Below are 13,511 nucleotides of genomic sequence, written 5' to 3'. Positions count from 1 at the left end.
GTTATTTTTGACATGACATTGACAGATATGTCAAAATCCACTAATCACGCAGCAGTAAGACCCCACATCCACGTCCCGCCATCTAGCGAATCTTTTATTCGCGAAAACCCTCATTAGTAAAGAAATAGTAGTTTTCCTCCTGCAAAATTTATAGACCTACTTTTAGCAGTAGCTATATAGCTAACAGAATCATTGCGTAAACAAACTTAGGTTTGTGAGCATAAGATAAATGTACCAGAGAGATGTAGACGAACTTGATAAGATTGCAGCGTTTACTCAGGCTGTAGGCTCGTAAACAGTGACCAGGTTTTGCAAATACAACGAGAAATTTTTGTAAATGTGAACCTTTGTTGAAATCGAACAGCTCTGCTACAACTACCTATAACTCAATAAACGGTATCTTAATGCACCAATAACTTAATATTTAACTGTTATGTTATGTTAATACTGCCTGTCCCAATTTGAATGTATTTTTTGTAGTTACTATTTGAAATAATAGTTAAACAATCCACTAGTTCCAGCTTTATCGTTCATTATTTATCAATGACCCTTTATTTAAAAGTATTTCAATAGAGTATAGTTTTCTATGGCGAATACTATCAGCCCAGTTCCTGTTTGAGTCCAGATATTATTATGTTCATTATGAATATCATAAAAATTTGTATCAACATAGTATCAGCAAATAAAACTTTCATTAATTAAGCACATGTACCTAATGAAGCATCAGCAGATAATATGTTTTTTTTAACATGCAGTAGGTATATTTGCATAATTTGATAGCCCAGGTTTCTTGCAGTATTATCTAGTTTGTGATAAATTGGACATAAAAAGATTATTGTGAAGAATTATTAAATGCATGAAATATTTGTAGTCAAGATTACAATTTGGCACTCTACACTCCTCAAAAGAAAGAAAATATTCAAAGAAAAAACACTACAGTTGTGATTCTAAAATAATACCTATCTTGTAAGAAAAAAATATTACACACTCCACTACAGTTGTCTCTCCAACAATTTCCTAAAGTAGGCTACATATAGTTTTGAATTTAGCAGTAATTAAGGTTGTCCACGGAAGACCAGCTTCATGACTTGCCCTTTTGAGCATGTCATGATAAATGCTGAGTGGGTGCCTATTGGCACAGTTTTTTCTCACCTTTACCTCTTTGTTTTTGTTAGGGATATATTAAGTCCGCTACAGAGCAATAAACACAGTGGTTGGTAGTAACATAATAAATATATTGGTATCAAAGCACACGTAGAATATTTACAATAGAGAGTTCGGCACAGCCATTACACAGCTAAAGACAACATCACATTTGAATATAAATGACAGTTCTATCATAGCGGTTCCAGCTAGCCAGCTCTACGTTATACAGCATGAAGGTGCTCATCAACAGTTTTAATAGCCTACATACATATTGTGTTTTTTGTTGTTTTTTTCTTCTATATTGTGTCTTTTTTATGGTGTTAATAAACCTATTCTATTCCTTTTTAATATTTGTAGATGACAGTGATGATTAAACGATGGTACCGTTCACGGAGAAACCAAGTCGTGATGTTCATCATACTCATGGGTTGTTTGATTTACTACGTAATGATCAGCAACAGTCTGCCTCAGGAACCAAACCTTGATCTCACAAGAAGGTAAGTTAAGCAGATTTTGATTATGTTTTTGTGCCTTTTATGTTGTTTTTACTCTCTATATTTTAAAAACTTCTTTGGCTAAATTCCAAAAGCGTTTGTTTAAAGCAGGGGTTCCCAAACTTATTTGATACGCGCCCCCTTTCAAAATACAGCAATCCGCGCCTAGGGTTGCCAGGTCCAAAAACACAAAAACCGGACTCTGTGCATCATTTGACCGGACATTTGGTGTAGTGGTTCAGAACGGACTACTATGCCGAGAGGTCCCGGGTTCGATTCCCGGCCGGGCAGAAATTCAAATGATGAATTTTAATTAATGTGACGGGTCTGGGTGTGACTATGTATAATATTTATGTATTTAAAAAAAAAAAGTATATAAGTAGTATATCCGTTAAGCTAGCACCCATAACACAAGCATTAAGTTGCTTACTTTGGGGCTAGCTGGCGCTGTGTGAAATTGTCCAAAGATTGTCCAAAGATTTATTTACCCAAAAAGCCGGACATGTCACGGGGGCCCCCTGTGCAATTAGTGAGTACTATCTACCTACTATCATCGGTTATCAACTATATCATATCTACTATCATCGGTTGCCTAACATCCTGATGCGTGAGTTTGATATTATTCTGTAGCTCGACTTTCGCCTGGCGCGGCAGCCACATAAAAGCCTAACAAAAGCCGGACAAGCCAATATTTGGCCGGACAAAACCGTGAAAAGCCAAACATGTCCGGCTAAGCTGGACACCTGGCAACCCTATCCGCGCCCCCATCCTCCAGTTCAGATTATTTATTGGTCGTATCGAGCAGTCTGGAATGCATTTTCTCAGCGGTCGCGGGTTTTATAATACTTAACTACACAGATGGCCTGCGGCCCCCTTTGAAGGTCTTTGCGCCTCCCCTGGGGCCTTCCCTTTGGGAACCCCTGTTAAAGCCTACAAGCTTAAAGGGATCCCTTCCATTCGCATGTTTTTACTACTACTATAATGTGGCATAAAGACTGGCATTTTTTTTCGCATAATATTAAATTAACTGATATCTATCTATCTAACTAACTCTGTTGATATAGTGACAAATAGGCTAAGGTGTCTTGGGCCATCCCTAAGCGGTGGTATATTATTTTTTTAAATACAAAATATTATGCGTAATTAAATTATGCCAAGATATTATGGCTAAAAATTGTATGCAAATGGTTAAGGAATCAAGTTTAAAATGCTGACTGTTATCAAAAAGAAATAATAAGGTTATCAATAAGAGACAAACATCCTGCACGTGTGTCGTTCAGAATGTCAAGCAAAGACGGGCGAATCGCCGCTAGTCATTTTGGGGGCGTCCATTAATTACTATGTTAGATGTTTAGGGGGGAGAGGGGTTTAAGAAAAACCTTACTAAATCTCATGTAGGGGAGTAGGGGGGGTCTCGATAAATATCACGTAATTTTTTTCTGTAAATAACAGGGTAAAATTGCGAGAAAAATTGGAAAAATCTCACCAAGGGAGCGGGAATGTTAAAAAATTGCAAAAATTGTCTTAACGTAATTAATGGACGTCCCCGTTTCTTCTTTCTTGCGTATTTTCGTAACACTGCGGGACATTTGTCCTAGTGAATACAAGGCTTTAGTGTAAAGGAGGATGCTGACTTGAGCTTTATTCCTGCTGTATCAAAATCTGTGACTGTACAGACAGCATGTTTATTTTTTTAGTATATTTTGAAGCGTTTGTGAATGCTCGCATGTCTATGAAAATGCCGCATGAGAGCGAATAGTACAGTATAGTACAAATCGCCTTTAAGTTTGCTTTCATAATTTTATTCAATCGTTTTTATACACTATTCGTTAATTAATGGCGATCAAAACAAACTATTTTGCTTTCACATAAATGTTCATTTGGTCGGTACCTAATTCGCAACGAAATTAATTCAATTTAAAGTCAATTGAATTGGTGTAGGCATCCATTTAATAATTGGCCTTGCTGCCATAACGCCGTTAACTTCATGGCTATTTTAATTATGATAAAGTGTGTTCGTGATATTCATATCATTTCTGACGCACATTCGTTACAACATACGTGGTGGTAGGAGGCTCTTAGGCACTCCTTAGATGGCTGAATGGCTCGCATCTATTTAGTTTTAAAAATCAAAATCAATATAAATCAAAAATATTTATTCAGTTTAGACCGCAAGTGGCTCTTATGAACGTCAAAATATAGTAAATAATAAAAAAAGAAAAGGTAGCCCTTATGGGGCACTTTACATGTCTCCTTATCTTTTGGGCCCTACCAGCGCTTCGAGACAAACATATGGCAAGTGCTGAAAAGAAACGCCGGAACAAACTCAGTCACCACTAATTGCCAGTAAACAGTTGGCCCACTCTATTATTACAGTATTACAATATCCTCCCTTGTCGACAGCCCTAATAAAGTGGCGCCAAACTGGTGATTGCATATGGTTCAGCGGTCACAGTCGGCGCCACTGTCTTAGTGACAGTGAAATGACACTTCCATACTAAAGCTCAATTTAAACAAGTGTTCAACGCGCGTTTAACTTTTTGTAATAAGGCCCATAATGTTTAAAAATACGTAATTTTAAGAACAACTTCGTCAAACTTAACACTGATGAAATTCTTTCATAATCATAATATCAACGTGTTTGCATACATTTCAAGGTTCGTATAATAACAATGGGTATCCTTGTTTGCTGTACCAAACAATACGTTTTTGGACAGCATTATAATCATAATGAATTCTAGCAACATTCAAACAGTGCTCTTTTCAACATTTAAAGGTGCATTCACACAACTACGGGGCGTGCACGGGGCGTGACATTTTTGTATGGGAATGTCGCACGCCCCGTTAATAATTTAATCCAGACCACGATTACTACGTCTAAAGCGCATTCGAATCCCTCCAGAGACAAATATTAGCGTAATGATGACTAGCTTAAGAGATCAATTAGTTCAAACGTTAAGTTTGTTTATCCGTTAAATCACCGTACTATCTTATGTTCTTCTGATAAGGCCGATTTTGGAACAAAAATATATAATGTTATTGCTATCGTCTGTGATGATAATGATAATGAAAAATCCGACCGATTACGGCCGATTACTGGCGAACAGTTCGACTCCTAAAGTACGGCCAACGAGAAGCGATACAAAAGGTCGATTCGACTTTCGAATTGACAATCTATTCTGTCTCTTCCCATCTTGTGTATTTGTCGTAATGTCTCGTTCTCCCGCCAAAATATGTCAAAGTTAGACGGGTTCGTCAACATTCGGACATCCATTTTAGTATACATAGTTGTTGCAATTCACGAGGGTGAAACTGTTACTTGTCGGTTCTTATTTTATTATCCCAACTAATATTATAAATGCGAAAGTAACTCTGTCTGTCTGTCTGTCTGTCTGTCTGTCTGTCTGTCTGTCTGTTACGCTTTCCCGCTTAAACCTCGCAACCGATTTTGATGAAATTTGGCATAGAGATAGTTTGAGTCCCGGGAAAGAACATAGGATAGTTTTTATCCCGGTTTTTGAAACAGGGACGCGCGCGATAAAGTTTTTCTGTGACAGACAAAATTCCACGCGGGCGAAGCCGCGGGCGGAAAGCTAGTTCCGATATATTTAAGTCTCTATGAAAAAGGGGTAGGCCTGTTGCCATACACCGGGCATATTGTGAGGCAGAAATGTTATTATTATTCTTGTTATTAATTTAAATCTACATTATACAATAATTCAGACATTTTGACAGATATTTTTTAAAACTATATTATTGTCTACAAAAATATGTAATCTAACTATTAAAAAATTATGCACCCCTGCTATTTCAAATGACCATGATATTGGGTTTGTTTACATTTGGTATCGTTTCTCGATGGCCGTACTTTAGCTATCTGTTATCTGTACAAGCTTGGGTAAATTGTTTATTTAATATAAAAATCAAAGTCCGTTAAAATCAGTTAACGGTTACAACGTTCACTCTCAGATAAAATATTCTTTATCTATTATGTTTATAATATGTGATCCGCATACTTTTTTCTGTTAAAGTCCCAAAAGTGGCACACTTTAAATAATCAAACATAACGATAAGAATGCACCGAAGCACCGTTATTATCCGGGGGTTATCTGCTTATCAATTTTGCAAAAAATTCGGTACTTTATGACAAATGATATAATTCATTACAGGATTAGTGTTATCAACATCAAAATAAATAGGTTCTTCATAAAAAGTGACGTCATTTTAAAACTTTTATAAGCTGTAAAAAGGTCTGTTCCTAAAGCTCAATAACTTTTGTATAGGGCCAAAAAGAAAGTACTTCTTAGTCCGATCACACGGATTTTTTTGAGATTTCAGTGCTGGTCCCACACAAACAGCTTGAGAACTAAAATTAATACCAATGACTCTTTAACACAGGAGTTTTTACGTCTACCTTTAAAATGCGATTCGATGTTCTGTTACAAGTAAATGCTATAATGTGTTGGCACCTTTGCGTACACTCGTACGCGCTTTTTGAAACCTATTTGCAGAAGATGTATTTTGTTTGCGAATGTATTTATGTTTGCATGATCATGCAATATTTGATTTTGCATGAACGCATGGCTTTCATGCATGGACATGCCAAGAACTCTTAAATAACAAGGACTTGTGCTACATCTTTCACTCGCACCTTTTGTTTTTAGTACCGTAGAGAAGTTTCATGGTAGAATAGTTGCCGACTACAATGGCACTGTGGTTTTGGCTGGCCTAAAAAGGTAATGCATTATTAATAACTTTAAGGCCCAGAACAGACGGTGAAACGCAACTGCAACGAAACTGCAACTTCTAGTTACTTTTGAGTTGCATCTAAGTTTCTGCCATAGCGTCCGTTGAGAGACCACACATGACGCGACCAGTTTGAATCTTTCAAACTTAGATGCAACTCAAAAGTAACTAGAAGTTGCAGTTTCGTTGCAGTTGCGTTTCACCGTCTGTTCGAGCCTAAGATACATTTAGTCTAACGCAACCATTATTTTACAAAACATTATTATATAAGTCGAACCTTAACTTCCAACTCCTCCTATGGTCTTCTGATTAAATTCGTTGCGAGTCCAATGACAGTTTAACTTTCCCCCGGGACAAACTTGACCTTCACTGGTTGGGTTATTGGCGGTCAAGCTGTAGATCCTGGCTATACAGGAGTTGCAGCGGTGCTGGGAACTAGAGGTGGGAATAGTCCCGATATTAATTAACAAAGTCATTTGTAGCATCTGTCTGTTTTTTATACGCGATAAGCTCAAAAATTATTGAAATGATTTTCATACGGTTTTCACTAATAGACAAAACGTAGAGAACACAGTGGTTCGATTTATTTGTCCCAAAATGTATATGGAACAAAAGCCATTTATTTATATACCATAGATGATTCTAGCTAGTAACAAGCAAATTAATTAATTAAAATGCAGACTATGCTCACGATCGATATTTGTTTATTGTTTACCGTCAGGCGATCGCGTGGTTTATATTTTATTATATCGGTATTTTTTCCTGTTTTTACTTTTTATCAAGAGTTTTAATATTAACTTAAGTTTGAGTTAGACATTTCAATTTGGTATTTAACTCCATTCAAAGTAATTCTAAAGCACAACTTCTTTAAAACACTTAATTCTGGTCTTAATTAATTTTAAATTAACTTTAAATGAAGATGGTGGCTTTGTAATTGATTAAAGTTAGCCAATTGAGTTGGTAAAATAGTGACGTCATCGGCGTGTATTGCCCGACAAAATCTATGGGAAAGTCTCTTTTTGACAGTTCTTAAAAAGTTCGTCAAATACCCTACTAAAAAAATGACTTATTATCGTAGGCGACTATTCGTCCATAAGCCATTTTAGTTCGTCGGTTGAAAAAATCGAGCTATGAACTCCGACTCTAGTACGTTTTGTTGAACAAAGCGTCACAGTCTACACGCAAATTAAATTAGTCACAGAGTCGGAGTGTGTCAGAATCACAATCACCTTGAGACTAACCTACTAACACTTAACGTGTTTACTTTTTTGGTTGGAAGTTGATAATACTAATGAATTGTAGGCTATTTAACATTTATCCTCTTTCTTTACTCTGTGGCGCTTTTTCTTTATATGCCGTCATACTTTTTTCCAAGTTTCATAATAATATCAAGCTTATTATTAAATTCTACCATATTAAATAGTAGTGTACCCAGTATTGATCCTTGTAGCACTCCTTTGCTATATCTGTCGCTAAATCCTTGTAGGCTTTTAACCTTGATGTAATGGTCAATATAACACCACATTTTGAATACCAAAAGATTTCTTAATTAATTATTGTGTTAGTTTATTGCAGTTTCAAGGTCTTATGCTGCATTAGTATTGTCATACGCAGCTGTAAATGCAGAAGTTTATTGTTGTTGATACTTTATGATTTCATATAGCGCGTTAGTTTATTAAACATTTCTAATGTATCAAGAAATGGAGTTAGATAATTCTTATTTCAGTCTCCGTTAAGAGTATTATAACAAACCATGTTTTCTAAACTTTTCAGGGATTAACTTAGTCTTAGCTAAATAGTTAGGTAATTATGTATTATTGACCAGCAAATATGTAGTAGACTACCTAAGTATATAGGGATTGCATTGGTGGGAATATAGATCATAAAATATTTTATTCCGATTTATACTTAAAAAGCAGTCATACAGGTCTCGTACTTCAGGAGACAGTAACATAGGTCAAGATGAATAATTGAAAGGAATTTAAACACTATTTATTCTCAGAATGACTGAAGAAGAAAAAAGAGTGGCTGCAGGGAAAGATATCTTAAAATCATGCTAAAGATTCTGCATTACAAATGAGGAAAGCCCTATAACGTTGTATTTTGCTCTGATAAGAGTTTTTATAGCCTTTTAGCAGTTGTAACGCGTTATCATAACGTAAACCAACAGGAATACGGTTATAGTACCCACTGATTGCGTGTTGTAGGTTATTATTTTATAACCATTTAAACACTAGGGAATGTTTTATAAAAATTGCGTAGAGTCAACTGTATTTTGCGCGTTAATAAGTGCTCTGAAAGCCTAAAGCTTCTAGAAATCTGTGATAGAAAATTTTCTTCTTTTTTTTGCAACCTTTTTCGAACTACATTTTTTAAATAATTTTGCATAAAAATAAGTTTTAATGTTTCTAAAATAAACATGGAGTTATGTTATAATTATAGTCATTTAATATAGATGATTAAAAAAATGATTCAACTTCACAACGTATTTGATTTTACAGATAGCCTATCCTTCGGTTTTAATGCATTTTTTTAAACCCTATAGTTCATTTAACGGTTGATAAAGTTTATAGTAGTGAGATTTAATGAACTAAGAGCCCATAACAATCTTAATGATTCTTCTTAATTATATACTTTATTGCTAATTTTATCGCCGAGAAAAAATTACACTTAAAAGCTTTATGATTCCATTTTTAGGGTTTCTATACATATTATGAAATGGAAAAAATAACCCATAAATAGCCCTTCTTGTTCGATTATCTATCTACTCTATGGTATTGTATGTCTAGCAAGACTTTTTCAAGGACCGCTTGCTTGACAACTCTATATATTTTTCAGATCGTAAAATAAAATTACTTTTTGCCATTAAAATTTGATTTACATTAGTAGTAGTAGTAGTGTAATTAGAAAGTAGTTGCGGTGGTAGTAGTTAGATAGTTTTATTATTAATAATTATCTCTTATGTTAATTAAGTACCATTATTATCTATCTAAATCTATAGTATGTATGTACGCATAAAATTATTTAGCTGGCTACCCAGTTAAAAATCTGTATTTAGGGTATTCTATATTTTTGGCCATTAATTTTTAATTTTTCTTGCATATTTTTTTCTGATTGTTTTTTTGTGTTGATTGATTTAAGCATGTTGAATGAAATTAAAGTATTTTTTGCTTTTTTTATTGCAGAAGTTCTATTGTTGAGTAAGTAGTCTTGATACTTTATTAGTTTTTAGGGTCGATTCCATATTCCGTAAAGTCTCAGTTCTGGTCTCTGGCACAATGCGAAATATTTTTTAATTCCTTTATACATTCCATTCACACCAGTGTCAGTGACGACACAATGCTCTCAGTGTCACTTCTGACATCGGCAATCACGGACGTATCACTGAAGCTCCGTGAACTGAGTGTCAGTAGTACGCAAATGCGAATCACTGATGCAACACTAAAGCACTGATACGGAATTTAGCGAAAATTTAACATTCCTCCGGAAGAAACTTGACCTTCACTGGTTGGGTTATTAGCGATCAAGCTGTAGATCCTGGCTACACAGGAGTTCCAGCGGTGGGAACGAGAGGTGGGAATGGTCCCATTTGAACTGATCGAACATGTTGGACGGAACTGTGGCTTCTCTGATATGTGTGAATCGACCATTTTGATTGTTAATCGCTTATATATTTACCTAGCTATAATTTTTGAAACGCATGTTAAAAACACTACTTTTTATTTAAACTATTTTTTTTATTAAAAAAGGTTTAAATTATTATTTTTTTGGTGGCAGGTTCATAGAAAAGAAACTACAAGAGGCATTAAAGTACGATAAAGGTACGGGCTGTGAGATACCAGTTCTAGACCCTTTCAACAAGGAGGTGACCCAGTTCCTTAAGGAACCAAAGAAGGTGACATGCAAAGGCCAAGATTGGGTGAAATGCTATGTAAGTCTGATAAAAAATGCTTCGTTCGTTCGTTTCAGCCAAATGACGTCCGCTGCTGGACAAAGGCCTCCTCCAAGGTTTTCCACAATGAATGGTCCTGCGCTGCCCGCATCCGGGCTCTTCCCGCGACCTTCACCAGATCGTCGGTCCGCCTAGTAGGAGGCCTGCCCAAGCTACGTCTTCCAGCCCAAAAAATGATTATCATTTTATACTAACAGTTGGCACCACTGGTGTGCCACAGTGGCGCCCTCCTACCGCTTCAGCGCTCATCAGTTGGCGTCACTGTCTAACATTACTATGAGGTCTCCCAGTGCGCGCGGACGCACAGGGTGACACACGAACCAATCACAGAGCTCTATTCAACGCTGTGCGTTCGATTTGGTGCTTCACAGAGATAGTTTGAGTCCCGGGAAAGGATATAGGATAGTTTTTATCCCGGTTTTTGAAACAGGGACGCGCGCGATAAAGTTTTACTGTGACAGACAAAATTCCACGCGGTCGAAGCCGCGGGCCGAAAGCTAGTTCTAAAAAAAGATTCCAATGACTTATCTAAGGGTATGAGTAATCAAGTCATAATTAATTATCTACCTGTCACGATTAAATTATTTAATACGAAACGATTAATCTTCAAATTCCAAAGATTATCTACATATTTTGCGGTTTCATCGTGAAAACGCAACTGATAGTATGTACTTTCCCTAAATAACTAATTCCTTATCTGTGATAATATCTGTCTTTACCTTTCTATGGCCTAATGCTTTTCTATAGGTTATGTTGTTGGTCAAAATATCTGCGGTTACGATGTTTATACATTTTTATAATGTTTATATTAAGACTATTCAAACAATATTGCATGAAACGCATTGAAAATTGTGGATATTCCATCTAAAACTGAATTAAAATTGACAGTTTTTTTTCATTTATTTTAACAAAGAACTAAGAGACGGTTACATTAGGATTCTCAGTGATTTCTTTCACGAACTCAGGTGGCATGCTATTTATAATCCAGGGCAGTAGGTATGTAGTTGAAATCCGGATTTGGACAAGGATTGAATATGGGAAACGGGCGTTAAAACGGCTTGAACCCAGAGCACATCAAATTAAAAAATCGTATTTTTTTTTCAGTTCTCAGAATGCAGGGTAGTGCAAGAAATCTTGGACACGACGCGAGATATAGTGTGCACGTACAGGGACATAATATATGAGAGCGATCAGAAGTACTACTTGGGTTCTCCAGTCGACGTGTATATGACCGATCCATACACCCTGACCAAGAGTGACCATGTCAAGATCAAGTGTGTGGGTACACATTTGAACTCGTAAGTGTATTTTGTATATTCCTTCCAACTAAAAGATGTCCATTGCTGGTCAATTTTTGTCCAAAAGTATTTCATCCCACTTATTTACCCCCAGATTGTGAGAAAAATCCCAACCCATTAATTTTTTCCCCCTTTGTGGGGAAAACCGCTGAGTTGGTAAAACTGGAACAAAAAATTGCTCTAAGGATTTCCACAAGGTCCGGTTCTACGCTTCCCCATCCAGGCGCTTCCCGCGACCTTCAATCAGGTCGTCGGTCCACCGAGTGAGAGACCTACGTACAATAAAGATTGAAAAAGACAAAATACATTAAATTGGAACATTGATAACGATAAAAGAATCGTGGATTCCGTGAATTACTATCATATTTATCTTATCTACTGATAAAAAGGACACAGTAGCTCATCGGTCTCCGTAAGTTCGATAAACTGACAGTCGCATGAAAGTATTCACACTACATATACCGTTTTTACACCTTTTTTGCATGTTGATCCTATTTTGAAAAACATGAGGTCGGTCACTACCAGTGAAATTAGTATGAGTTGTCAAAACGGTGTTTCGCCATAGAGTTTGTTCTCTGTCAACTGACTAAATGAATATTGATTTGAAATCAAATACAGAAACAAGACGAAAATGTTAGCTAGTTACACGACATAGGGCACTTCAATAGTTACTAGCTTCTGTTTGTATCTTCGTTCTCTTAAGTTTCAACTATAATATTTGACAAATAAAAAGAGACAGAGAGAAAACACAAAACAGAAAATGATAGTTCAAAAGAACACCGCTCTTTTTACGTGACGCCAAGTATATTCAGGGTGGAATTTTTGTAATGCCACCTGGAGGGGAAGTACTCTTAATACTGCAGATAGAAAAAAAAATTAAACAAAATTCCACCCTATATAATTTCGATGTATGAGCTACAACATTGTCAAGTTTCATCGAAATCCGTCCAATGAAATTACCTATTCCCTGAAAGAGCACCATACAAATGTATGGTGGTCCATATAAATGGATAAATATCCATCCTTACAAACTTTCTCGATGTACTCACAATACTTTTTTCTACCAGAAAGTCCTGTTAGAAATATACACTCAACATCAAATAAACCGCACCTGCCGCGACGCGAACTTTAAAGATTTTCTTCTGACACAATCATGGTACCCCAACAATATTGGTGTTAAGTAAGCCCAATAAATCTCCTTAAAGAAAAATACAATTCATTTCTAAATAAATGATTAACATTTACCATAAATGTAACTTGAAAATAGACCCCACTTTAGGCTCACCTCTGGGATCAATTAGACCAATTTTAATGGTTATAAAACCAAATAAAGATCTCACGTGTCCTCTTTAACAGATGGATAGCGATGAATCCCAACTTAACAGTTTTATAGTCATAAAAAATGGCTATAGCGTAACTACCTATTTTTTGAAGAAGGGACTCTGGATCCTTGTAAAGACACATTTTTGGGGTAAAAACCTTTCCTTTAATGAAATGAAGTTTAGAACTAGGCTTTCAAATGGTACCAATGTTGGTGGGAAGTGGGGATGCATACGTTTGATAAGTGCTTGTCGCGGGAGGTGCGATTTATTTGATGCCGAGTGTAGTTGATTTTTTTTTCTCAGAATACTACCCTCAAAATGGAACGGAGTCGCAGTGGGTTACAGAAAAGACCTCCCATCTATCCCGCCTCCAAAGAATCCAGATCCCATAAGTGTGCTGATCTTCGGCTACGATTCGTTGTCGAAGAACGGGTTCATTCGTCGAATGCCGAAGACACACAAGTATATCGTGGAGCAGATGGAGGCTACGATATTGCACGGGTAAGTCATAATTTTCTTCAATGTTATCCGGCTCGAAGGACCATTAATCTAG

At 36.3% G+C, this 13,511-nt stretch overlaps 1 protein-coding gene across 4 annotated transcripts in view; it reads left to right on the top strand.

The window, feature by feature from the left end:
• The window catches only part of LOC114353432 (uncharacterized), a 30,781-nt gene that overhangs the window by 910 nt on the left and 16,360 nt on the right, over window positions 1–13,511 (top strand). For 2 of the 4 annotated variants that reach the window (XM_028305445.1, XM_028305446.1), the window contains exons 2-7: window positions 1,504–1,643; window positions 6,305–6,376; window positions 9,572–9,586; window positions 10,164–10,317; window positions 11,443–11,636; window positions 13,262–13,459. In XM_028305445.1, the coding sequence (XP_028161246.1) occupies window positions 1,504–1,643; window positions 6,305–6,376; window positions 9,572–9,586; window positions 10,164–10,317; window positions 11,443–11,636; window positions 13,262–13,459 (773 nt within the window). The remainder of the gene's footprint in view (window positions 1–1,503; window positions 1,644–6,304; window positions 6,377–9,571; window positions 9,587–10,163; window positions 10,318–11,442; window positions 11,637–13,261; window positions 13,460–13,511) is intronic. The other 2 variants (XM_028305447.1, XM_028305448.1) reach the window with 2 other exon arrangements.

Source organism: Ostrinia furnacalis, unplaced genomic scaffold (genome assembly GCF_004193835.3).
Source record: "Ostrinia furnacalis isolate ACB-3 unplaced genomic scaffold, ASM419383v2 OfSCF1657, whole genome shotgun sequence".
In the NCBI taxonomy this organism is placed as follows: Eukaryota; Metazoa; Arthropoda; class Insecta; order Lepidoptera; family Crambidae; genus Ostrinia; species Ostrinia furnacalis.
The sequence above is the reverse complement of the archived record's forward strand: the minus strand, read 5'-3'. Positions and strand labels throughout refer to the sequence as shown.